The sequence below is a fragment of the Schistocerca cancellata genome, chromosome 10 (genome assembly GCF_023864275.1).
Source record: "Schistocerca cancellata isolate TAMUIC-IGC-003103 chromosome 10, iqSchCanc2.1, whole genome shotgun sequence".
Lineage (NCBI taxonomy): Eukaryota > Metazoa > Arthropoda > Insecta > Orthoptera > Acrididae > Schistocerca > Schistocerca cancellata.
In genome coordinates, this window is record NC_064635.1 from 64596758 (window position 1) to 64624279 (window position 27522).

Here is a 27522-nt window from a genome sequence, read left to right on the forward strand (position 1 = left end):
GGCCAGAGCAGTGTAGCTGCACGTGTGGGCGCGCAGTGTTGAGTACAATCTGTATAGCTCTGTGTCGATTTTACTTCATTCTTCATTTATATTTTAGTTACATAAATTACAATTTATGATATAAAAAGGGTGACACACAAAAATGATTAATTTAATAATAATAATAATAATAATAATAATAACAGTAGACAAATTGTTATGTTATACAAAGCTTTTATATCTTGCTCAAATCTGATATTGCAAATTTTATTTTCAGCACTGTATTAAGTACAGAAAGTGCTAAGACAAATAAATAAGCACAGATACACTCTTCCATAAATTACACATAAGGTAATGGTGTTACAGTAACGTATATCATACCATATTAGCTGTAAATGTATATACATAGATTTTCATGAGCAGAAGACCTTAGAGACATAAGCTCGAAAAAATTAAATGGCTCAAAATAAAACATTTTTTTTTTTTTACAGCATATTTATTATATGAAAAGGAGCTGAAACTTAAGGCTGTAAATAAAGCAAAGAAAGCAACGCATGTAGAGTTCATTATTACTGCGTTATGGGCAGGTGCGCCGAGTATCTGCCCATGTCAGTCATCCAGCATCGAGTCGAGCCAATCTTCGAGGTCCTCTTTCTTTTCCGCAGCTATCACTGGTGGTGGCTTTGGCTTTTGTGACTCTTTCATTTCATCTGAAAATTAGAAAATATTTGAATGTCACACTAAACACAAACACACTGTGACCTGCAGTTGAAAATGCAATAGCAGTGTGGGCAAGAGATTTGACAAGTTCTGTGAGCTCACATATGTGTACAAATGGCAGCTTACACAGAACTTTTCTATACCATTATCTGTTAAATTGCGAGCATATTTCATCTCTGCCTGCCTCACCTTACTCACTGGCAGCAAGAATTTAAATGAGCTTGCTACCTGCCTCCACAATTATGCCCTCTTATAAGCTGTGAGGCACTAGACTCTAGGTTGCAGAAGAAAGATCCTGCAATACAACGAGACGTGGCAAAAAGTTCCTCGTAACTGGACCTCGTGCCAGTACCCTCGATTAAATTGTGAACCTCTCCACAGTTTGATTTGTGGGTCGAATTTGGGCCCCTCGATTAACGAGGACTGCTTATTAACTATTTATAAGAAGAGCAAAAGACTTTAGCAGGGCAAATCATTTTATTGTTTCTTAACTGTATGCCTCTAATATTTCTACACATCTTCATGCATTTGAACCAATCCTATGAACACCAACTCCCTTCTGCTGTCACTGCCTCAGAAACACTGTCTCTTCTGGGAGGGATTTGATAACTTCTCGATATGATGAAAATCGCTGTGCACACACTTTTTGACAAAAGGGCACAAGTCATTGGTTCTGGTGAAAGAGACTTCAATTTGATGTTTTCCGACACTAGTAAGATCCCAGCAATGAAAGTGGGTTGCCAATAATGCCTCAACATTTTAATTTACAAAGTTTAATTTTACAGTCAAAGGTCTCAGGACAGTCACAGAATGTAGAGCCACAATAGCTGTGCCATGTCTCCACTCTTGTTACCATATACAGCTTTCTCTGTAAATAACATTTATGGAATCTAGTGATAGTTAGCAAATTACACTTCCAAAAATGATACAGTATCCTAACCTCGCCATTTGATGTACGGGACTTCACAGATAGGGTTAGAACTGGAACTGCTACGTAACTTTCTAACTGGACACAATTCTCAGTTTTCTGTCCTTTCAACTGGACATTGGCAATGTGTCTTACAGGGGTAACTCGATGCTTTGTCACTGTCTGGTCTCCACTATAACTTTCAGATGTCAACTGTTTTCTCAGAAATATTTAGAATTCAATAAGTAAAATGCATAGGCATATGCGGAGAGGGGGGGGGCTGAAAAGAGAGGGTGCTTGCCGCCTCCTGCAATCTAGATATAGGTTTTTTTATTCACTACGGAGTTCTCACACATTTCCAACAATGATTATCAGCAACTCTATTGAACCGCAGGTTTGACACCACTGATGTCTATGAGAAATACTGTGACTTTACCAATCTCCACATAGCTCAGATTTTTCTGGTTGTCAGGCTGTTCAGGGGAAATTATGTAGATTTACAGGCAATCTCTCTCCAGTGGTTGGGATCATTTTAAACTCTATGGAATGCAACACAGTGCCAAATGCAATCACAGAACTACAAATTCTCCAGTCTAGTTGGTCTGAATGCATAATAATGGAGCACACTGAAGAAGACTGATTCGGTTCAGTCCTAGCCTGTTTAAAATCAGTTCTGCCAGTCAACTTGACAGCTGTTTTGGCAGATTTCTTCCATTCATCCAGCCAAATCCTGTTCCTGTGTTGTACTTGTTCCAACCTATACAAAAAAAATGTAACTTTCAAAACACATTTTATTCGACTTTAGTTACTCCAGTCAATACTAAAAATAGAAAGTAAGAAAGTGATGCATTAAATACTTTAATTTTATCAGATGTTAAGTTTTGTAAGCAAACAAACTGCTACATATGTATCTTATCAAAGTTGAAGAAGTGTTTTTTAAAGTTTATTCTCTGTTTCTTCACTTCATCAGTGTGTATATGTAAAATAAAAAAAAAATCCCAGATTTGCCAGTTAAAAATACTTTTTTTTTTCGGGTGAAAATACACTATAGGAAGTGGAATCCAAAATTTTTGGGACTGGTGCTGCCATCTGGAAAGTAGGAGTAGTAGATCTTTGCACCGCTAGGTGGCAAGAGCCACATATCTAATGAGTCAGTGTGCGGAGTATCATTCAGGTGGGAGGACGTGTTGCATGTCCACAGTGATTTTAGTAATACTCTGTGTTTGGTGTGTGACGATTTTACGATGTATCCGCGAACAGAGCAGTGCATATGTATCAAATTCTGTGCGAATTCTGATGATCCAACCTTCTTGTCACGGGTTATCACCTGCGACGAGAGCTGGATTTATGGTTATGACCCAGAGACAAAGCAACAATCATCCCAGCGGAAGAGCCGAGGCTCTCGAAGACCCAAAAAAGCGAGACAGATGAAGAGCAAAGTGAAGAGCATAATCACCTTTTTTTATACCAAGGGAATTTTGCACAAAGAATTCGTCCCACCCAACCAAACAGAGAATTCCGCATACTACTGTGACGTTTTGCGACGGCTCCGTGAAAACGTGCGGCGATGGCAGCCCGAACTTTAGCGTCAAGGAAACTAGGTTGCTGCATCACAACAACGCGCCCGGTCACACATCCTTGCTCACCAGGACCTTTTTGGCAGAAAACAACATGGAGGTTGTACCCCACCCTCAGCACTCGCCAGATTTGGCATGTCGCGACTTCACGCTATTCCCAAAACTGAAACTCCAGTTGAAAGGCCGTCGGTTCGACACTCTAGAGAGGATTCAAGAAGCATCACTGTTGGTGATAAACGCCCTCAAAGAACAGGACTTCCAGAAAATGTCTGACCAGTGGCAGAAGTGCTGGGACTGGTGTGTACATGCAGATGGGAACTACTTAGAGGGTGATGGTGACCATTAGTCCAAAGGTAAGGTTTTCAACAGATGGCACCACCAGTCCCGAAAATTTTGGATAGCACTTCGTACTCCCAGTGCAAGTACATATTTCCTATGTTAAATGACAATATACTTTTATTCAAAGCTGTAAGACTTATCACTCCTTTGAATGGTGAAGGTTTTACACACTGGCAGAGAACTTGCCAGCCCTTTACAAAATAAAACCCTGCAAAAAACATGTTTTGGAAAGATCTTTGGTGTGTGGCAACATTTACACCACATATTTTCACATTATGGAAGTATAAACATGAATTCCACCAAATATAGCAACAGGAATTCCACCAAATAGAGTACGGTATCTTCAGAAGCCCTGAAATGCAATGTGCTTCTGTCAGCCCATCATAGCTTGTGTCATGTGATCTCACAGCCAATTCCAGCAGATAATCAGAGCATAGGACACGTGATGTAGTCAGCCACAGCAACATCAGTGTCAAGCAGCATGAACACACAAACATGAAAAATTGATGGCTTAAATTAATATAGATACAGCACAGCTACAAGGAAAGCTAAGCTTTCACATCTAACATTGGTTGTCAATTTTTTGAGAGTGTGGTTAGGCAGGGTCCTAAGAGCACAGCTTAAATTGCAGCAGATGATTATTTCTGATAAGCATGATTACAAATTTCACAACTGTGCACCAAACATTTCATGAGTTAACTGGCTGGTATAATTATGTTCCATTGAGAACTTCACATATTTTAAGGATACTTTTTGCCGTTGTGTTTACATAATTTGTAGTCTATGAAAGAATTAAAATAAATATGAAAAATTAACCTTGAAACTTGATCTTTTTTTAGCATGTTACACTTTAAGATGTATCAAACTCAAATATGCCAGTAAAGTGTTAAATAACAACATGAATGGTTGGTCTTCTGAGCCCAGAATATTTTTTTTTTAAGTGGGTCGTCCTCAGAGTTAACTTTTGAAGGAGAGTCTAATGCTCCATGATTTACAAAAATTCACACATTCTTACACATAACATAATCCATCTCGCGTAAAAGGAAATTTACTTTGAAAGTAACACTTTTCAAATCAACATTTGCGATATTTTCCTGCAGCCAGTTACAAATGTAAACCATTGTGATGTCATGTGTGAGGGCCCACAAGAAAGACACATTGAAAGCAGTTTGTTGTCATGAAGTATTGCACAGTCAGACACATTTTGCTCTCAGCAGAAGCTTTTTTGTGCAGTGTGTTTTGTTATAAATCATGCATTTTCTTAGCAACCAAAGTTTTATTTCGGTATTATTCTCTCATTTATGTTTTACTGCTGCAATACTCTTCTGCAGTAGCAGGCTAGAGTAAAATTCTATGTTAGAGTATCAGTTATTACCACCCAAAATTACAAAACTTTAACTGAAAACTAAAACAATGAAAAATTCCTGCAAGTCTAAGAAATCCCTGGGTTTTTCCCAGATGAAAAAATTCCGGATTTTCCTGGTTGTCCCACGGCATATACATCCTGTTCATAAAACATTAATGCATCACTTTTTGTTGGTTACTTTAGTTAATATCCAGCAGGATTAGCTCAATGAGTCTGAATTTCAATAGCTCAGATTTTATCATTTCAGTGTCAGCCGAACACCTCTGGAATATAATAAACTTTTTGTGAACATTTTCTATTTGTTTTTCATAGGTCATTAATTACCCTGGATGTAAATATGTGATGACATAATTTCAGATTGTTGAATATCAAAAAACTGCATACACTACTGAAATATGCACACTTTGTGTGCCAAAGTAATGTATCTTAAAAGCACTATGTGGATGATTATCAATAGTTAAGAGACAAATTAGTTTTGTCTACTTCCTGTCAAAATTAGTGCTTGAGGCATGACATTTTCAAACTCACCAAATCAGTTGTATCAAAAATGGCAATTTTTCCGCCTCTTTGCTACATTTCTGTAGGTGTCGATGGCCCAATGATTAATATTTGTGGAGGCAGTATCACTAAAATGGAAAGTTCTGCTACAAAAAACACACAGCGACTGAAATCTCATCAACAATATTCTCTGAACAGATAAGGTAGGGCAGGATTTTTCAAAGGCTGCAAAGCAATCTAACAGTTGCCAAAATTAACCCATTTCTGAAGTTTTAACCCTGGTTTCTCAGCGTAGTTTCAAATGCCATAGGCTGAACATTTGACATTTTTACCACAACAACATTAGTAATCATAAAAGAGGCAATAATAGAGTGTTATTGTACATTTGTAAATATAAAAGAGTAATTATTCAGTGAGCCAAATAATAGTTAACAATAGTTACTGTAAGAGATGTCCTGGCAGCCATATACAAAGAAGTGTTTTGCATAATGTGGGACAAGCATTTGACACACACACACACACACACACACACACACACACACACACACACACACACACGTGTGTGTAGGGGGTGAGGAGGGGGGGAAGGCAGCAAGTGTGCGTATGTTGTCTAATTATGGTGAAGGCCTTTCTGGCCAAAAACTTATTTGACAGTTATTTTGTTTCGCCTATCTGCAACTCAGTATCTCCGTTGTGTGCTAAGTACCACACTATCCTTTTCATAACATTGTAATTATGCTTTCCTGGATTTTCCATTTTTGTAGCAACTTTTAATTTAGGTTTTGTTATTTTCTATTAAAAATTATGTTTCAGAATTTGTTATTTAATGTTTATTTCTGATAATAAGTACAGAATTTTAACCATGATAAAAAAGGTTGCAACTAGTGGGAACTGAGCTGACTTTTACGTTACACACTGTTCTACTGGGCATTTTGATGAAATGTTAGAAACATTTTGTACTATCACCAGTCAAAAACCTTATCTTTTGAACAGAGCTTTTGAGAGCTTTAGTAAATTGATCCAGGCACTCATCACCATGCTACAAGTGCTGAGAAAATCTGAACAGGACTACTCCATGAAGTCCTCTCACAAGTCATTGTATATTACATATGGCAATCAGTCAAAAACTTGTAATGGCACCATTTGGTGTGATCCGAGGCCAAACTACACTTTAATAAGTATACACCTAACTGGTACATCAGAATGACCGGACAATCAGACGTAACCTACAGCTGATACACTCACCTTCCTCTATCGCAGATCTTGATACTGTGGCACCCGCAGCCAACTTTGCAGCTTCCACTTCGCTGACCCCTCCCACCTTCTGGCCTCTCAGTGACATCAGGAAATTCAGTCCACTGTCGTCCACACGGCCCACCGTGTTCCGCTCTTTCAGTACGGGCTCCACTTTCGCACTTGCTGCTGTCTTTCTCTGGGGCAGTTCTGCTGAGATACAAGAATTTCAAAATGTCAGTGTGAATTTAATAATGAGGAACACACAAATAACTGCAACACAACAAAATCAGTTTCGATACTTTTCTCTGTTTAAACTGTACCCTATAGAGGAAATAATCAATTCTCAAGAGAATCTGTAGAATCTCTAACAAATTTTAATTTATTCAACTAGGTAACCTGTATCACCCTAACAGCCACAAACGGATATTAAAAAAAGATTTGAGACATTTACTCATTGTTTTAGTGTAAAGCTTCTCACTGATCAGCTCCATTTGCCACCACACATCCATCGTGACACAGGTTTATGGAAAACAGAACACAGTCAAAAAGCCGACCAACTTGTCTACTAAAAGTAAATAAAGATGTGACCAAGGTTGTAAACATATGTTTTTCTGGGTGTTTTCTCCAAATGTAAGAAATAAAAATAAAGATCGGGGAGTGGGGTTGACAAAAGCAGTTGCACGCACTTTGAAGCAGCAGCAGTAATCTGCAGCCTCCTACTGGGAAATGTGAGGAAAACAGGCTCAGGTAGTTTTGACACATACCCACGAATTCACGATTATGACATACCTGAGATCCTTAATTGTGACAAACAAAACACGAAAAAGGAAGCAGACTGACAGAGGCTTCATTTCAGGAATACAGTTGGGGTACAGAGATACAACAAACCAGAGCAAACCTGGTGTAGTCACCATCAACCTGACCGCAATTGGCTGTTGAGATAGCAACGAGATGAGCCTTCGGTGAGTAATGACAATATTATTCCAAGATCTCTCACAAAAATTGAAGAAAGTGTGGTTCTCGTAATGGGTACCAGTGGCGCCAAATTCATGTCCAGCCATGCAATCATGACATAAGAGCTCAAATTACACACGGCAAACAAAAAAGGAGAAATGTTACAATCTGTCTCCAAAAGTTATTTTCGAACAGAAAATCCTGTACTACTGCCCGAGCTCAATTCTCACACAACCAGGATTAATACACTACTGGCCATTAAAATTGCTACACCACAAAGATGACTACAGATGCTAAATTTAACCGACAGGAAGAAGATGCTTTGATATGCAAATGATCAGCTTTTCAGAGCATTCACGCAAGGTTGGCACCGGTGGCGACACTTACAACATGCTGACATGAGGGTAGATTCCAACCGATTTCTCATACACAAACAGCAGTTGACCGGCGTTGCCTGGTGAAATGTTGTTGTGATGCCTCGTCTAAGGACAAGAAATGCGTACAATCACGTTTCCAACTTTGATAAAGGTTGGATGGTAGCCTATCGCAATTGCGATTTATCGTATCGCGACATTGCTGCTCGCATTGGTCGAGATTCAATGACTGTTAGCAGAATATGGAATCGGTGGGCTCAGGAGGGTAATACGGAATGCCGTGCTGGATCCCAACGGCCTCGTATCACAAGCCGTCGAGACGACAGGCATCTTATCCGCACAGCTCTAACGGGTTGTGCAGCCACGTCTCGATCCCTGAGTCAACAGATGGGGACGTTTGCAAGACAACAACCATCTGCATGAACAGTTCGACGATGTTTGCAGCAGCATGGACTATCAGCTCGGCGACCATGGCTGTGGTTACCGTATAGGCTGCATCACAGACAGGAGCGCCTGCGATGGTGTACTCAACGACGAACCTAGGTGCACGAATGGGAAAACGTCATTTTTTCGGATGAATCCAGGTTCTGTTTACAGCATCATGATGGTCGCAATCGGGTTTGGCGACATCGCGGTGAACACACATTGGAAGCGTGTATTCGTCATCGCCATACTCGCGTATCACCCGGCGTGATGGTATGGGACGCCATTGGTTACACTTCTTTGTCATCTCTTGTTCGCACTGACGGCACTTTGAACAGTGGACGTTACATTTCAGATGTGTTACGACCCGTGGCTCTACCGTTCATTCGATCCCTGCGAAACCCTACATTTCAGCAGGATAATACAGGACTGCATGTTGCAGATCCTGTACGGGCCTTTCTGGATACAGAAAATGTTCGACTGCTGCCCTGGCCAGCACATTCTTCAGATCTCTCAACAATTGAAAACGTCTGGTCAATGGTGGCCGAGCAACTGGCTCGTCACAATACGGCAGTCACTACTCTTGATGAACTGTGGTATCGTGTTGAAGCTGCATGGGCAACTGAACCTGTACACGCCATCCAAGTTCTGTTTGACTCAATGCCCAGGCGTATCAAGGCCGTTATTACGGTCAGAGGTGGTTGCTCTGGGTACTGATTTCTCAGGATCTATGCACCCAAATTGCATGAAAATGTAATGACATGTCAGTTCTAGTATAATATATTTGTCCAATGAATACCCGTTTATCATCTGCATTTCTTCTTCGTGTAGCAATTTTAATGACCAGTAGTGTAATTTCTTGAGAGGGAGACTGCAGAACATTATCTCAGATGGAGACTCGTTGACATAACTAGAGGTAACTTGAGGTGTGCCCCAGGTAAGTGTGTTGCGAACCTTGCTGTTCCTATTACACACCGAGGTAACCTCCTAATACCTCCTAACATCGTGTTGGACCTTCTTTTGCCCAGTGCAGTGCAGTGCAGCAACTCAATGTGGCACAGATTTAACAACTCGCTGGAAAACCCCTGCAGAAATATTGAACCATGCTTCCTTTATAGCCATCCATAATTGCTTGAGTGTTACCAGTGCAGGATTTTGTGCACGAACTGACCTCTCAATTACGTCCCATAAAATTTTGATGAGATTCAAGTTGGGCTATCTGGATGGCCAAATCATTCGCTCGAACTATCCAGAATGTTATTCAAACCAATCACGAACAACTCGGACCCTGAGACGTGGCACATTGTCATCCATTAAAAATTCCATTGTTGTTTGGAAACACGATGTCCATGTATGACTGCAATTGCCCTTCAAGTAGCTGAACATAACCATTTCCAGTCAATGGTCAGTTCGGTAAGACCAGAGAACCCAGTCCATTCCCTATAAACGCAGCCTTTGTTGATGACTTGGTCCACAGCTTCATGGGGCCTGCACCACACACTAACCTTACAATCAGCTCATACCAACAGAAATCAGGACTTGTCGGCCAGGCCCCCAGTTCCCAGTTGTCTAGTGTCCAACCGAGGTGGTCACGAGCTTAGGAGAGGCACAGGTGATGTTCTATTAACAAAGGCACTCACATTGATCATCTACTGCCATAGCCAATTAATACCGAATTTCACTGCTCTATCTTAACAGATATGGTTGTAGTACAGTCCACATTCATTTCTGTGACTATTTCATGCAGTGTTGTTTGCCTGTCAGCATAGCACTGACAACTCTATGCAAACGCCACTCCTCTTGGTCATTAAGCGAAGGCTGTCGACTACTGCATTGCCCGTGGTGAAAGAAAGGTAATGCCTGAAATTTGGTATTCTCGGCGCACTGTTGACACTGTAGATATCTTAATACTGAATTCCCTAATGATTTCCGAAATGGAATGCCCCATGCATCTAGCTCCAACTACCCTAGGTTCAAAGTCTGTTGAGTCCATCGGGCACACACAATCACATTGGAAACATTTTCACGTGAATCCCCTGAGTAAAAATGACAGCTCCACCATTGCACTACCCTTTTATACCTTGTGTATGTGATACTGCTGCTGTCTGTATATGTTCATACCGCCCACCTCTATACGTCCATATCGCTATCCCACGACTTTTGTCATTCAGTGTATATTAAGGACCGTAGAGAAAATATTAGTAGAAACCTCAGACTTTTCACAGGTGATGCAGTTTCATAAAGTACAATGCTGTTTAAAAACGTTGCACAAATAAGTAATCAGATTTTGACAAGATTTCAAAGTAGTCCAAAGATAGCAGCTTGTTGTAAATGTTCAGAAATGTGAAATTGTGCACTAAAAGAAGAGGAAGAAGAATCCTATGACTACAGTATCAACGAGTCACAATTGTAACTGGGGACCTCATACAAATACCCGTGAGGTACAATTTATGAGGATGATAATTGGAGTGAGCATTTTGGCTCAGTTGTACACAAAGCAGCAGGCAGCCTTCAGTTCATTGGCAGGATATTGGGAAAATGCAGTCAGTTTACAAAGGTGACTGCTCACAAATCACTCGTATGTCCCACCTCTAACTACTGTGAGTGCAAAACTTTCACCAAATGGCCTTCCGAAGTAACAGTTACACACTACACCTGTGGCGGAATGGACACTGCATTACCCGTTGTTATACAAAATTCTCCAAATGCAGAGGGGAAGTCAGTAGTTTTACTACAATATCATTGGTCCCCAGAGGTTGGCCAGTACACTATTTGTGGTGGAAAGATCAATCACTGGTCACACTATTGCTAAAAAGTAATTGTATTTCACAGACATCAAATACCTATGGGTTTCTATTCAAAGCATTTCACAATAGAATGAAAAAATAAAGCCAAGTGTGGGGAAGGTTGAAGCCACACTGAAATTCAGAAGAATAATACTAAACAAGCAAGTACAATGCACCTATAAAGGAGAGTGACTATAAAGATCCCTCTGACTAATGCCAGATTACTGTTCGTCAGACCTGATATGCTGGATTAATAGAAAAGAAATAGGGGAACTTTCTACAGCCACTGTGCAGTTTATCACAGGTGCATTTAGTGATCACAATTCCTAATAACAATGCTCAACTGCAAAGATGCGACAGGCAACGGGCACAGACAGACTCTTATAATTCCTAAAGAGTTCCTCATTAGGTGAATCACGAAATGTTTTGTTTCCTCCCACAAACATCTTGCCAAATAATCACTACAGTAAAATCAGAGTTTACATGGCACCGTGCTGGCGACTGTTTCTACCGAGAACAACACGTTGTTGTTATTAAGGTCTCCAGGCTGAAGCCTCATTTGGTGCAGCTCTCTGTGCCGATCTATACTGTGCAATACTCTTCGCCCCTGCAGAGCTTCTGCAGTCTACAACCTGCTTAATTACTGTATTTGTGACTATGTTTTCCTCTACCATTTTTACCCCCACACTTCACTCCACTACCAAATTGACAATTCCTTGATGCCTCTCAACCTCTGTCACTCTCTCTTTTGTCAAGTTGTGTAATACATTTATATTTCCTCCAATGTGATTCAGTAACTCATCATTAGTTACTCGAACTACCCATATAATGTTCTGTATTATTTTGGAGTGCCACATTTCAAAAGCCTCTATTCTCTTCTTGTGTGATCATCTTACTGTACACTTTTTACTTCCACGTGAGATTACTGTCCGTAACAATACTTTTGGAAAGGACTTCTGAACACTTGAATTAATATTAGTTGCTATTTTTTTTCCCTAAATGCCTTTGTTGCTGTTGTCAGCCTGCATTGTAAAGGGTGGCCATAATTATGTATATTATGTTTCAAAGACTGGTAAAGAAAGTAGCAACACAACTTGAACATAAACACATTACTGTCATACCTTTCCTTACAAGAACTTTAATACCTCTTCTCCTTGGCATGGTTCACCAATGCACCATCCAAATCAATGTGTGCCAGGAGATGAAGAGCAACATCACTACAAGCAGCTTGACAGACCAGAACTGGTGTCCCGTGGAACTCCTCTGTGAATATCTCCCCATAATTTGGCCAAATTGTGTATGTGACAATGATACACTTTGTCCTTTAAAACACCCCATACATACCAGTTCATTGGTGTCAAATTAGGAGATAGAGCTGACCACTCCACAGACTACATTGACCAATCTGGTGGCTTGGCAATGCTGCGTCCTGCCACTCTCATTCTGATATGGCATAGTGTGGTGGTGCTCCATCTTGCTGCCATTGATGTTGTTGTGCAGACAATAAAGACTACATACTGTCTGTAAGCATTTTACAGTAACTATCTACCGTCTCGATATGCATACTTTGAGATCTACCCACTCCCTTTGCATGTAAAACACTACCAGTAGCGTCAATTTATTGTATAATCTTGTGATAGTTAACATAGAGGGGTCAGTTCCTCCAAACTAAACAGCCATCTTGCATCCCATTTTTGCGTAATCCTTTTTGCACAATATAAACCCACACACTGTTCAAGAGACAGCTGTTCCACCATGCTGCCTGGCATGCACTAATGTTTCGAAGTACAGTGACCATTATCCCTCAGTCAGGTGACATAGTGTTACCACATCAAAACTGTTTGTCCGGAATTACAAATACTACAGTCAGTCAAACATCATATACATAGTTATGGACCATCCTATATATCCTGTCCACATCAGCCATCATTCATTATTTTGCTGCCCAAATAGTGAAACTCACCAATTTTTAGAGTCTTATTTCCTAATCTAATACCCTCAGTATCATCTGGTTTAATTTGACCACATTCAATTACCCTAATTTTGTAACTTTTCTTTGAGACACTGACACTATAAATTCCATTCGACATATCACTCGAGTCCTTACAGTTCCAGACAGAATTACACTCTCATTGGCAAACTGCAAACATTTTTTTCCTCCTCACCCTCACCCTCCTCCTCCTCCTTCTTGGCCTTCAATTCCTTATCCAAATTTCTCTCGTTTGCTTTACTGCTTGCTCAATATCGAGATTTAAAAACATTACAGATAGCCTACAATCCAGTCTTAATCAGCACTTCTGTTTCATTTCCTTTGACTTTCATAATTGCAGTCTGCTTTCTGTCCAGGTTGTAAATAACCTTTCACTCCCTGTATTTTATCCTCGGTACCTTCAAAAGTTCAAAGACTGAAGTTCAGCCAACACTTCCAGTACCCTTCTCCAGATCTGCAAATGCAATAAATGTTGGTTTGCTTTTCTTGAATCTATCTTCCTACTTGTAGGGTCAGTATTGCTTTGCATGTTCCTAGAATTGTTTCGAATCCAAACTGATGTGCCCACAAGGTCAGTTTCTACCAGCTTTTCTATGCTTCCATAAATAATTCATGTCAATATTTTGCAACCTCAGCTTGTTAAATGGAAAGTTCAGTAATACTCATGCTGCCACAACTGCCTTCTTTCGGATTGGAATTATTACTTTCTTTTCCCAACTCATCTCCATTTACTTCCTCTTCCTTTTCTATAATATTGCCTTAAAGTTTAATTCTCTTGTATATCACTTCTATATATTTATTCCACCTTTCAACTTTCCCTTCTTTGCTCAGCACTGGCTTGCTTAGCCATTTTGCAGGACTATTCTCTTTTTTCTGTTTCGTTTGCAGCATTTTTATATTTTGTCCTGTTGTCAGTTAATTTCAATATTTCCTGTGTTGTTCGAGGATTTCTATTAGGCCTCAAAGCTACCCACTCATCTATAGGATTTCTTTACCTTGTTTCCACGGATTGTTGCCTAATGTGCCCTCTGAAACTCTTTAATTTGGATTTGCTCTTCATAACCAATAAATTATGGTCCAAATCGTAATATGCCCCTAGAAATGTTTTGCATTTTAAAGCCGTTGGTGAGGAGGCTTGAGTGCCTCAGCGATACAGATAGCCGCACCGTAGGTGCGACCACAACGGAGGGGTATCTGTTGAGAGGCCAGACAAACGTGTGCTTCCGGAAGAGGGGCAGCAGCCTTTTCAGTAGTTGCAAGGGCAACAGTCTGGATGATTGACTGATCTGGCCTTGTAACACTAACTAAAACGACCTTGCTGTGCTGGTACAGCAAACGGCTGAAAGCAAGGGGAAACTACGGCTGTAATTTTTCCTGAGGGCATGCAGCTTTACTGTATGGATAAATGATGATGGCGTCCTCTTGGGTAAAATATTCCGGTGGTAAAACAGTCCCCCATTCGGATCTCTGGGCGGGGACTACTCAGGAGGACGTCGTTATCAGGAGAAAGAAAACTGGCGTTCTACGGATCGGAGCGTGGAATGTCAGATCCCTTAATCGGGCAGGTAGGTTAGAAAATTTAAAAAGGGAAATGGATAGGTGAAAGTTGGATATAGTGGGAATTAGTGAAGTTCGGTGGCAGCAGGAACAAGACTTTTGGTCAGGTGAATACAGGGTTATAAATACATAATCAAATAGGGGTAATGCAGGAGTAGGTATAATAATGAATAGGAAAATAGGAGTGTGGGTAAGATACTACAAACAGCACAGCGAACGCATTGTTGTGGCCAAGATAGATAGAAGCCCACGCCTACGACAGTAGTACAAGTCTACATGCCAACTAGCTCTGCAGATGATGATGAAGAGCTTGAAGAACTGTATGATGAAATAAAAGAAATTATTCAGATAGTGAAGGGAGACGAAAATTTAATAGTCATGGGTGACTGGAATTCAGTAGTAGGAAAAGGGAGAGAAGGAAACGTAGTAGGTGAATATGGTTTGGGGATAAGAAATGAAAGAGCAAGCCGCATGGTGGAATTTTGCACAGAGCACAACTTAATCAAGCTAACACTTGGTTCAAGAATCATCAAAGAAGCTTGTATACATGGAAGAAGCCTGGAGATATAGTGAAACCTCTATATAACGTTTTTCAAGGGACCACAAATTCTGAACACTGTATAGAGGAAAACACTATAAAGAGAAAGGCTTCCAAATAATAATTATAGGGCATTACTGAAGATCGGGATACCACTTATCAGCTTTGAAAAATGGTGCCATAGATGACATTTTAAATTTTCACAACACTGTAATATGATATTCATTTCAAATGATCAATGTATCAAATGATTAGTTTTTTGTAATTAAAACACGGGGACCGGTAGGTGGATGGGTGAAAGTAAATGGCGCCAAAAAGATCGCAAGCAGAATGTGTGTCACATGTCATGTGACCAGGTTCTTCTGCTGACATACGAAACACGCTGGGCTTTCCGAGCCGGTGCAAACTGTGAATCCACAGAACGGAAAATGATGCGTCTACATCCAGTCACTTAAACGTTATAAAGAGGTAAATAATTGACCAGGGTTCCAAAAGTATGAGCGTTACATGGAGGAAATTGTAACATAGAGGATACACAGTAAAGAGGAAAATTTAACATTGGTTATATGGGCTTTTAGTCGAGACGGAAAAAAACAGATGTAAAATAGAGGAAAACATTATATGGAGGAATGTTATAAAGACGTTTCACTGTACTGACAGGTTTCAGATAGATTATATAATGGTAAGACAGAGATTTAGGAACCAGGTTTTAAATTATAAGACATTTGCAGGGGCAGATGTGGACTCTGACCACAATCTATTGGTTACGAACTGTAGATTAAAACTGAAGAAACTGCAAAAAGGTGGGAATTTAAGGAGATGTGACCTGGATAAACTGACTAAACCAGCCAGAGGTTGTACAGAGTTTCAGGGAGAGCATAAGGGAACAATTGACAACAATGGGGGAAAGAAACACAGTAGAAGAAGAATGGGTAGCTTTGAGGGATGAAGTAGTGAAGGCAGCAGAGGATCAAGTAGGTAAAAAGACGAGGGCTAGTAGAAATCCTTGGGTGACAGAAGAAATATTGAACTTAATTGACGAAAGGAGAAAATATAAAAATGCAGTAAATGAAGCAGGCAAAAAGGAGTACAAACATCTCAAAAATGAAATCGACAGGAAGGGCAAAATGGCTAAGCAGGCATGGCCAGAGGACAAATGTAAGGATGTAGAGGCTTATCTCACTAGGGGTAAGATAGATACTGCCTACATGAAAATTAAAGAGACCTTTGGAGAAAAGAGAACCGCTTGCATGAATATCAAGAGCTCAGATAGAAGCCCAGTTCTAAGCAAAGAAGGGAAAGCAGAAAGGTGGAAGGAGTATATAGAGGGTCTATACAAGGGAGTTGTACTTGAGGGCAATGTTATAGAAATGAAAGAGGATGTAGATGAAGATGAAATGGGAGATATGATACTGTGTGAAGAGTTTGATAGAGCACTGAAAGACCTAAGTCGAAACAAGGCAACGGGAGTAGACAACATTCCATTAGAACTACTGACAGCCTTGGGAGAGCCAGTCCAGACAAAACTCTACCATCTGGTGAGCAAAATGTGTGAGACAGGCGAAATATCCTCAGACTTCAAGAAGAATATAATATTTCCAATCTCATTCCAATCCCAAAGAAAGCAGGCGTTGACAGATGTGAAAATTACCGAACTATCAGTTTAATAAGTTACGGCTGCAAAATACTAACGCGAATTCTTTACAGACAAATGGAAAAACTGGTAGAAGCTGACCTTGGGGAAGATCAGTTTGGGGAACACGTGAGGCAATACTGACCCTACGACTTATTTTAGAAGTTAGATTAAGAAAAGGCAAACCTACGTTTCTAGCATTTGTAGACTTAGAGAAAGCTTTTGACAATGTTGACTGGAATACTCTCTTTCAAATTCTGAAGGCGGCAGGGATAAAATACAGGGAGCGAAAGGCTATTTACAACTTAAACAGAAACCAGATGGCAGTTATAAGGGTGGAGGGGCATGAAAGGGAAGCAGTGGTTGGGAAGGGAGTAAGACAGGGTTGTAGCCTCTCCCCGGTGTTGTTCAATCTGTATATTGAACAAGCAGTAAAGGAAACAAAAGAAAAATTTGGAGTAGGTATTAAAATCCATGGAGATGAAATAAAAGTTTTGAGGTTCGCCGATGACATTGTAATTCTGTCAGAGACAGCAAAGGACTTGGAAGAGCAGCTGAACGGCATGGACAGTGTCTTGAAAGGAGGATATATGATGAAAATCAACAAAAGCAAAACGAGGATAATGGAATGTAATCAAATTAAATCGGGTGATGCTGCGGGAATTAGATTAGGAAATGAGACACTTAACGTAGTAAAGGAGTTTTGCTATTTGGGGAGCAAAATAACTGATGATGGTCGAAGTAGAGAGGATATAAAATGTAGACTGGCAATGGCAAGGAAAGCATTTCTGAAGAAAAGAATTTGTTAACATCGAGTATAGATTTAAGTGTCAGGAAGCCGTTTCTGAAAGTATACGTATGGAGTGTAGCCATGTATGGAAGTGAAACATGGACGATTACTAGTTTGGACAAGAAGAGAATAGAAGCTTTCGAAATGTGGTGCTACAGAAGAACGCTGAAGATTAGATGGGTAGATCATATAACTAATGAGGAGGTACTGAATAGGATTGTGGAGAAGAGGAGTTTGTGGCACAACTTAACCAGAAGAAGGGATCAGTTGGCAGGACATGTTCTGAGGCATCAAGGGATCATCAATTTAGTATTGGAGGGCAGCATGGAGGGTAAAAATCGTAGAGGGAGACCAAGAGATGAATACACTAAGCAGATTCAGAGGAATGTAGGCTGCAGTAGGTACTGGGAGATGAAGAAGCTTGCACAGGATAGAGTAGCGTGGAGAGCTGCATCAAACCAGTCTCAGGACTGAAGACCACAACAGCAACAACATGCTGTTCATAGAACGTTACCTGCATTCCTATTTACTAATTATTACATCTACTCCCGAATTATTCCTTATTCTTCCTGCTACTGACTTCGTTAATTTTCACTATATCTTTAACATATCCATTTTCCTTTTTAAGTTCTGTAATCTTCTTATCTGATTAAAGGATCTAACATTCCACACACTGACCTGTAGCATGCCAATATTGTTTTGATGATGACCATTTCCTGAGTAGTCCCTGGCTGAAAATTCAAATGGGAGATTATTTTACCCCCGGAATATTTTACTAAAGATGCCATGATCATCAAGTCCTACAGTAGAGTTGTACGACACCAAGAAAAAATAATAGCTATAATCTACCTATGCTTTCAGCCATCCACAGTACCCACAAAGTGAGGCAATGCTGGCTGTTGTTACAAGGCCACACCCAGACTATTGCCCATCCAGCTACTGATACATTGGCGCCCTCCTTCACGAACTACTGGTTAGTTTGTCCTCTTCACAGCTACCCCTCTGTTGTGGTTGGAGTTGATGCACCTTCGAGGTACGTAGGCCACTCTACCTTGGGAATGTCCGCAGTTCAGGGCACGGCGTGCTCACACAATATGAAGCACATAAAACAATACTGGCACACTACCATTACCTTCTGCACAGTATTTCAAGGCATACAGACATAAAAGCAGACGGCGGTCTGTCAGACACCTACTAATTTCAGCCAATTCTCTAACTTGCTGCCATAGGTCAGAGGAAAGAAGGGGAGAGAGAATACATGTCTCTGTTAGATATTTAGGGTTGGTGTACTACTGGCTAGCAGGAGAGACAATACAAACACCAGTCACTGCTATTAAATGTGGCTAACAGAATCAGCAGAGACGGCGGCGGCGGCAGCAGCAGCAGCAGCAGCAGAAGAAGAAGAAGAAGAAGAAGAAGAAGAAGAAAATGAAACACAAACCTTGGCTGTCAGGAGTTGTTGCAGGCACTTTCACTTGTTGAGCCTTTGGTTCCTCAGGTTTGTTGGCCAAAGGCTGTGTAGCTTTGGTTTCGGGCTGTCCAACAACAGCCGGAGCAGAGCTCGGCTGTGGTGCCGGCAGAGGTGACTGCTGTCGATCCCGCTGTAGCATTGCCGGAGGAGGTGGTCGCTCCGGTTTCTTTTTCGCCCCTTCGGCTGGACGCGGTTCCTCGTGCCTCGCCTCCTCCTGCACGTCGGCTTTCGCGGTGGTGTGGACACTGGACCCCACTTCCGGTCCTGCCACATCACCGGACTCCCCCCGGAGCTGCTCCCCACCTCGAGCCGACGCATTCTGCCCTTTCTTTCTCCGACCGTGCCTCCCTCCACCTCTCTGCTGGCCCTCCGGTTTTTTAATATCCGACTTTCCTCCTTTCTTCGAATAACTGTCATTTTCTGTGCAAATCTGCCCATTGTCCTCCAACTTCTGCTCTGAAACTATGTCTCTTTCATGAGGAGACTTCTGGTGTGTCAGATCTTCCCGCACATCTGCACCGTTCCTCTGAAGAACTGGCTCCCTCGGAATTTCTTCCCTTCCAACTGTTTCCATTTCTGAAGGAATTTTGTCGAGAGTGTGTTTCGTTTCCCGAGAGGCAGACGGCGTGATTTGTGGGTGGTCGTACATAGCTTTCCGGACCGGGGAAGTCTCTCGCAAGGCACTATCGTCATCGTGTTCCCCGACCGATGCCCCACCTCTGAGAGAAACGTCCTCAGATGGCGTGCCAACTGTAGAAGCGAACTTTGCGGCACCCGGACGGTCGTCTCGCACCGTTTCCCTCTCCCGGACAGGTGGAGCTGGAGCTGTGGGCTCGGGTGTACCTTCTTGACCTGTGACCCATCCGTCGGAGACGGCCCGAGACACAGGAGCTTGCAAGTTGCCGGAGCCTCGAGACACTGTCAGAGGTGCAGTTTCTTTTGCCGGGGTGCTCTCCCTGCTCTGAAATGGAGACTTCATATTCCCAGATGCATACGAAGGTGGTGGCGCTCTCTCGAAATGGAACTCTGGTGACACTGCACACCGGCCACTGTCTCGGGGAGGCGTATGCATTCTGTCGGGTGTCTGTGAGTGCAGGTTTTCAGCTGCACCGAATGAGGAAGTTGGTGGCTTTCTGACAACTGTCGCAGGTGCAGCTTCTTTTGCCGGCGTGCTCTCCCTACTCTGAAATGGAGACTTCAAAGTCCCTGAGGTGTATGAAGGTGGTGGTGCTCTCTCAAAATGGAACTCTGGTGACGTCACATCCCGGCCACTGTCTCGGAGAGGCGTATGCTCTCTGTCGGGTGTCTGTGAGTGCAAGTTTTCAGCAGCACTAAGTGAGGATGGTGGTGGCTTTCCAAAGTGAAAATCTTGCACAGGCCCTTCGGGAACACGTGCAGTAGGTACCCTACTCTCCCTGCTGTTGTCATTTGGTCTCGCATTGCTGCTGGCAGGATGTGCCGAGAGTGTAAGTTCTGCAGGTGTTCTCTCTGGGGACTCTTCTACTGAAAATACAGGTTTGCTCGTGTTTGTACTCAGTTCTACAGTCTGTTCATTTACCTGATCCACAACACTGTACTTCTCTGCCTGATCAATCTGGAACAAGTCAGTGGCAGCTACCTTTGGTTTTGGTTTGGACTTACTCAATTTCTCATATGCTCTGTAATTTTCCTTTGCACATCTGTCCATCCTTTGGATCTCATCCTCCTAAGAAAAAAAGAAAAACTGTTAATATACATTAAAATAACAGCAGTGGCACAACAACACACTAAAGAGGGACAGAACACACAGCATATGCATATACTTAGTCAGGAAAGAACTTTTGTATTGAATAAGATGAGCCTCACAAGAAAATGTTTTAATTTAAGATTACAGAATGTGAGGTTTATACATCTAAAAAACTTTAACATCGTGAATGCCGATAACATCTATTCTGGGTCAGAAACATCCTTTCAAATGCAGAAATTCGCACCATAGTACAATACTACAGTACATTATGTGAAGAAAAAGAAAAAACAAGCTTTCAGTCTTTGGACACTCGAGGTTATTTTCATGGTGAAGATCACAGCATCCAAATTCTGCAAAAGAAAAGCTTTTCAATCCAATTGCATGATGGGTGGGGCTGGCTGACAAATGACTACCATTCACATATTGAGCTGTCTTTAGTATTTTTGGAGGGTCAAGAAAGTTATTCTTTGAAAATACATTTGCTGCAAACTCAATTTAAAATCAGTACAAAGGACAAATGAGTATTTCAAGACATCACTTTTCACAGCAAAATTCTATGTTAAACCCTGGCTGGGGTTTAGTTCAGTGATGAAAGCACAAAATTAGACTTTTGCATTTTTAAAAATGTCAAAATTTGTGGATAAATCAACTGCAAAATCAACTGAGAGTAAGTTTCCATTACCACCTGTGGTACTTTTCTAATGAAATCATTATCATAGCATTTTTTGACAATGAAGTTCATGGCCAAATAAAAATAAGAATGGTTTCCAACTTAGTATGTGGAAAAATCCTTTGATCATGGAAAGGGCTATATTCTACTTAAGAATGACACATAAAACACTTTGTAGAGCAAAGCACTATTGTTTTTAAGAACTAAAATACCATACCATAATTACCAATTAACTCCAATCTTATCTAAATAAAACTCACCAGTTTTATTTTTGATTTGAGGAAATTTTACGGAAGGCTTTGCAAAAAAAAAAAAAACCACACACACACACACACAAACACACACACACACACACACACACACACACACACACACACACACACACACACACACAGAGAGAGAGAGAGAGAGAGAGAGAGAGAGAGAGAGAGAGAGAGAGAGAAGCGCATCTCGTTTCACCCTACGAGACTGGTAACTGCTGTCCGCAAGAAAGTGTTTCTTTGCAGAGAAAAAGTGCAGCCTAGCTGGAAACTAAAAGAGAAGTTTAATTTCTAATACTGCGGAAAGAATTATAAAACTGATGCAATATTTTTCCAGATGCATCATGTTGAGAGCAAGCAAAAAAAATTTCTTCTCTATTGCGCGGGGGAAAGGGCGGAGGGGGAGGAAAGAGAGAGAGAGAGAGAGAGAGAGAGAGAGAGAGAGAGAGAGAGAGAGAGAGAGAGAGCACAGAAAGCTCTACCAAAATTATAAAGTAGTTTCATAAAATAACTATTCAGTATACATACATTTTGTTCTTTATTTAGACACTAGTCTCAAATGTTACAAGTCTCATTATCAAGAGTGCATGCTGAACTGAACAAACTGTTGTTATACCACCTTAAAAACGGAGGAGATAGTGTAGAAAAACAATTACTTGAAACTGGAAACATCCAAACCAGTTTTGTATTTTATGTTCATTCCAAAAAGAGAGATATTATTACAATGATTTTTATTGATTATTCCTCTCCCCTCCCCTCTCCTCTCTTCATCTCATCTGATCTGTACATTGCCCGTGTTTCACTTCTATAGAAGGCTACACTCCAACAAATGCCTGGCACTTAAATCTATATTTGATGTTAACATAAAATATTTTAATGTTATGCACTGTATAGTGTGTAAAAAGGTGACTGGGTAACTTACTCGCTCACTCTTTTTGAGCCATCGAACCCCCTTGCAATACAAGATTTTCTTCCACAAAACATTAAAAATTACTTCTGTCTCTGGGACTGCATTGCTATGCTGCTATCCCAATATTTCACGCGTGGCAATGTTTTTAACAGAAAGCAACACAACTTTTTTCTTGGGACTCTTTCGGTAATCGGAGAGTGAAATGAGTTTAAAAGACAATAAAACTTGAGGAACTGAGCCTGCATCTAAATGTATGAGTCAAAAGGCAGAAGCCTACATTCAAAGCGGCAGGTCTTGGAATGTAAACAGAGGTTATATACAAGGACAAAAATGTCAATTAACCATAGCAGCAGATCTAAAATTTTTCATTTTTAAATAAACTGCTTTTGAACGACGAGTAATTTTTATTTGTAAAATTTGCATTGCTTTGAAACACTGAGTTGTTATAAAAAATGCAAAATGCTGCTTTAATAACAATACCAACAGAAACGAGCAACACAAGGCATAAGAACTGGTACAGAATTGCTGAAAAAATAATGTGGCGTGTTAGCTGGTACTCGTGTACATGCAGGGTGCAAGACTTGTCCAATCTGGTCTACATTGTAGTTTCTCACTACCATTGTCGCATGTGAATTGTATTACAGAATGGCATCATTCTTAGTCTGGAAGTTTTTACAGAAGTGTGGTATCAATGAAGTACAATTCTCCATTTGCTTAAAAAGATTAAAAACGGGAGGAGCCAGAACAAACTTGTTACATATTACAAGCAGGAACTCAAAGCTTAATGGTTCATTTATAGTTTCCAATGAAAATAGAAAGTAGTTGATCATCTGCTGCCTGTGTCTAAATAACATGTGTTTATCTGCTTGTAGCTCTTGAAAACAAACAAGTTAACACTGAAAATAAAGTTCTTCAACTTCAGTTTTCATTCTTTAGCACTGAATATTCATAACATCCAAATAGTGATACAATCCCCGATTACAACATGATTTTAAAGCAGTGTTTCAATAAATTAGAATCTGGAGGAGAATACTGGTGATTTGGTGTAGTAGTTAACTACTTATCACTTTTTCACAAAAGCAACAAACAGCAGATAGACTAAGTTTTCTTTTATTTGCCTATTTAATTTAACATTTTGACTTTTGGCATACTATAACTGAGGGAGTCAAAATTTTTCACACTTTGTTCGATTTCTAAGTTTATTACATGATATAATAGGGAAAAAACCCAAAAATTCGTTATTTCAGAAGCTGGTTCTTTTGAGTGGTTATAATAGTCTGGTCCAACTGGTATTGGAAAAAAAAATAAAATAAAATAAAAAATGATATAAACGAAAACAGGTTGTTTCAACAATAACCACCATCCCTATCTGGGCTGAGCGATGGACTGAAAAAACTGGCGCTGACTGACAAAGACAAACTATCCTCAGAAAATCTAATTACAAGAACCAGTTCCAAGAGAGATATATATTGCTTGTGTAAGAATTGTGAAAAGCAGATTGTTCTAATTACAGTGCAACCTGAGCTCATTCAGCAATAATTTCTGCTGCACTCTACACGCAAATAGAATGGAAACAAGCCCTAATAAATGGCACAATGAGACGTCCCATCTGCCACTGTGGTCTGCAAAGTATTGATGCAAATGTAATATCTATCTTTTGAAATAAATGCCATTATTCAAATTGTGTGTTCTAATATAAACCATGGTTTCTGCGAAGTGTGGCACACGGACCAGAAAAAGATGAGACTTAAACAAATGAGGACACTAAAGGACCTCAGGTGACTATATACTCTAAATGAAAATACGCAGTGGCGATTATCTGGGCGTGTACAGGTGCACTTTCTTCAGCTCATCTACAACTGGAAAAGAGGTGAAAGAACATAAAAGCTGAAGTTTCCACAAAGTGAGCTGTTCCTACAAATGGTATGGACAGATAGAGTATAGAGGCAGCAGACAACTCTACACAAAGGGTCTCTCAAAAACTATATGCTCTAAAATGAAGTTACAAGGGTGGTCTGAAAAGTTCTCTGCCTGAGAGTGAAAATGACAATTTATGCTTTCAAAGAAATTTTATTTTTCAACAATCTTCTCTAATATCAATACATTTCATCCAGTGGTGTTCTAGTGCCATTATCCCCTCTCTGCAGCGTTCCTCTGGAAGTGTTGTAAAGTACCTATCTAGAACTACAATGGATTCTGGATTGAATGAAAGGTGCTGAATGTCCGAGCACTTCATAATGCTAATTTGTCAATTTCCTCATTACCATGACACTTTTGTAAGCAGGTGCATTATTCCAATTTTTCTTCTTTAAGCCAGGACGGTTTCTGCAAATGCTTGCATCCAGTTTCATTAGAAGTTGGGATTACTATTCTCCAGTTACGGTTTTACCTTTTTTGAGACAGACAACCAACAAAAATTCCTTTCACATCCCAAAACACTGATGCCTGATCTTTCCCACCGATGGCACTGTCCTTTGCTTCTTTGGAACTGAAGAGCCTGCTTCCATCCACTGCATAGACTACTGTTTGGATTCAGGAGTAGTGGAGAATTCACGTTTCACTCAATGTCATGCACTGGCACAAAAAGTAACTTCTATTTTCTTTAAAATGCAGCAAGTACTTTTTAGAAAGTGTCCTGGGAATGCATTTGTGATCCGCAGCAAGCACATTCCGCACCCACCTTGCACAAAGCTTTCTCATGTTCAGTTTCTAGTGCAAGATGTGAACAGCACGTTCTTTTGATATCCATAGAGAATTAGTAATTTTACACATCTTTATATGCCGATCTTCCAAAATCATACTTTGTACTCCGTCAATGATTCCCAGTGTGCTTGCACTTTTTGGATGTCCTTCGCTTTGATCATGTTACAAGCTTTCACGGCCACATTTAATCTTGGCCAACCATTTCTTCAAGGTGGAAATCAAAGGTGAAGAGTTGTCATACACATTTACAAGCCATAAATGAATTTCAGCCAAAGTTAAACCTTCTTTTACAAAGGATTTAATCACTGTATGATATTTGCTATTTTCAACATTATGTGCATCACAACTGCTTCAAATGAATGCCTTCAGTCAGCTGCTGCCTGGCATGACTTCCAGTTTTATGTGGAATTTACTAACACATGTACCAAAGTAAGGCGGAAAAAATAATGGGAGTAGTGCTGTGACCTCTGGGAGAAGCAGAGAACTTTTCAGACAGCCCTTGTACATCAATTTAAGAACAAATTTATAATCTCATGAAGTGCTTACTGAAAACAATGTTTTATCTACGTTGAGCCTCTTGTAGAATGGTAGTGAAGTCAAACCTCCAGCAAGCAATTCAGCATCTGGTGTGAAAATTTCTCCGAATCGTCCGTAACTTCCAGTATCCCATTGCTGCTCAGATTTAAACCTGAAACCTCCTGAAAAGGAAAATATGTCACAAGATTAAATTGAACAAAATATTTTAAACATAAACATTGTCTTCAGTCACGTGTAGCTTATGGTTCCACCACTATGTGACATGTAATCTTTGTGAAATAGCTACAAAAATCTGTACTGAAGATAGCAGTGTTCAAATATGCAACATTCTAGTAAGGATTAAAATACAACAAATTCATGGAGTTCCAACACTGCATGTTTGCCAATGTTTTGCACCCTCCAAAACTGACTGAAGAACTCCGCTCAAAACGTTCACCAATAAATTTGCTACTGTGACTCACCTCATTGTACACAAATATCATAGTGGATTAAAATGCACACTGATTTCTCAAATAATCACAGTTATAACTGATTATTTAATTGAAAGGAGTGATTACTATCAGATCATAATTGAAATATTAGGCCATCAGAAAATTTTAATGGCTAACCTCTGTAGAGGCCCATCAGGGTTGCCCCAAGTTTCCCAAGTAAAATTCCTTGGCAGTTCCCTGATTTCCAGACGCAGTTTTCCCTGACAAATTTTGAGATCTGATGGACAAGTGAAAAGGTAACATGCAAAAAAAAAAACGTAATGACTTTTGTACTTATGTATGTGTTACTAACTCTAAATTTGAATGAACAGACAGTTATTGTAGCTATTAGAGGATATTTATGATCTGAAGAGTAAGTAAACAGGTAAGCTATACAAATAAAGACATTTTTAGTTGAAGGATTTTGTGTTTATTAATGAGTTAACTCAAACTTCAAATTAACTGCCAAGTTTTCGCTCCTTCTCCCACACACGGTTTATAAACTTTCCAGGGAAGATGATGTATGAGATTGGACAAGAATCATAAAAGGAATAAGTTGTGTAACATAATACCAAAGTTTCAAAAATAAGAACAGTATTGGGGTGCAAAAAAAAAAAAGAGATATTTTCTCTGCCAAATAATACATAGTGTTTTGTCAAACAACAAAAATTCAAACAAATAATTAGAATCAATCAATCAAAATCACATGTTTGTGACAGGAAAATGATCTCTTCATCAATTCCACTCAGTTCAATGGCCCCCTCAGCCAGTATTCGCAACTTTCTAGCCTTCATTAAATTGCTGTGTGATTGATCTGTCTACTTTTAAGGCTTTTTTGTCTTCTTTTCATTGATTCTGCTTTACAGCAATTGCACGGTAGCAGCAAACTGCCAGATCCTAGCCTGTATTGGCTGTAGTTTGGGTAAAATGACTGACCAGGGTCTGAGCGATGTTTCTGGGCATCATTTGGAGACACCTCTGTTTCAGCACTAGCTTCCCATACATCCTTAGAACAAGTGGAATGGTTGATGGAGTACAGGAATGCTTGCCATGACTGTGTTTTGTTCACCTTAATGACGCATCGAGCCTTGGTCCTCCGACTCTAAAG

General features: G+C 40.3%; 1 protein-coding gene across 2 annotated transcripts in view; it reads right to left on the reverse strand.

The window, feature by feature from the left end:
• Positions 1-453: 453 nt before the first annotated feature.
• LOC126106854 (serine/arginine repetitive matrix protein 2-like) overlaps positions 454-27522 on the reverse strand; it is a 42529-nt gene continuing 15460 nt past the window's right edge. Inside the window, exons 4-7 of one of the 2 annotated variants that reach the window (XM_049913248.1) lie at positions 25954-26105; positions 19109-20843; positions 6632-6832; positions 454-689 (exon numbers count right to left, since the gene is read on the reverse strand). In XM_049913248.1, the coding sequence (XP_049769205.1) occupies positions 589-689; positions 6632-6832; positions 19109-20843; positions 25954-26105 (2189 nt within the window). In that variant the 3' untranslated portion in view covers positions 454-588. The remainder of the gene's footprint in view (positions 690-6631; positions 6833-19108; positions 20844-25953; positions 26106-27522) is intronic. The other variant, XM_049913249.1, reaches the window with a different exon arrangement.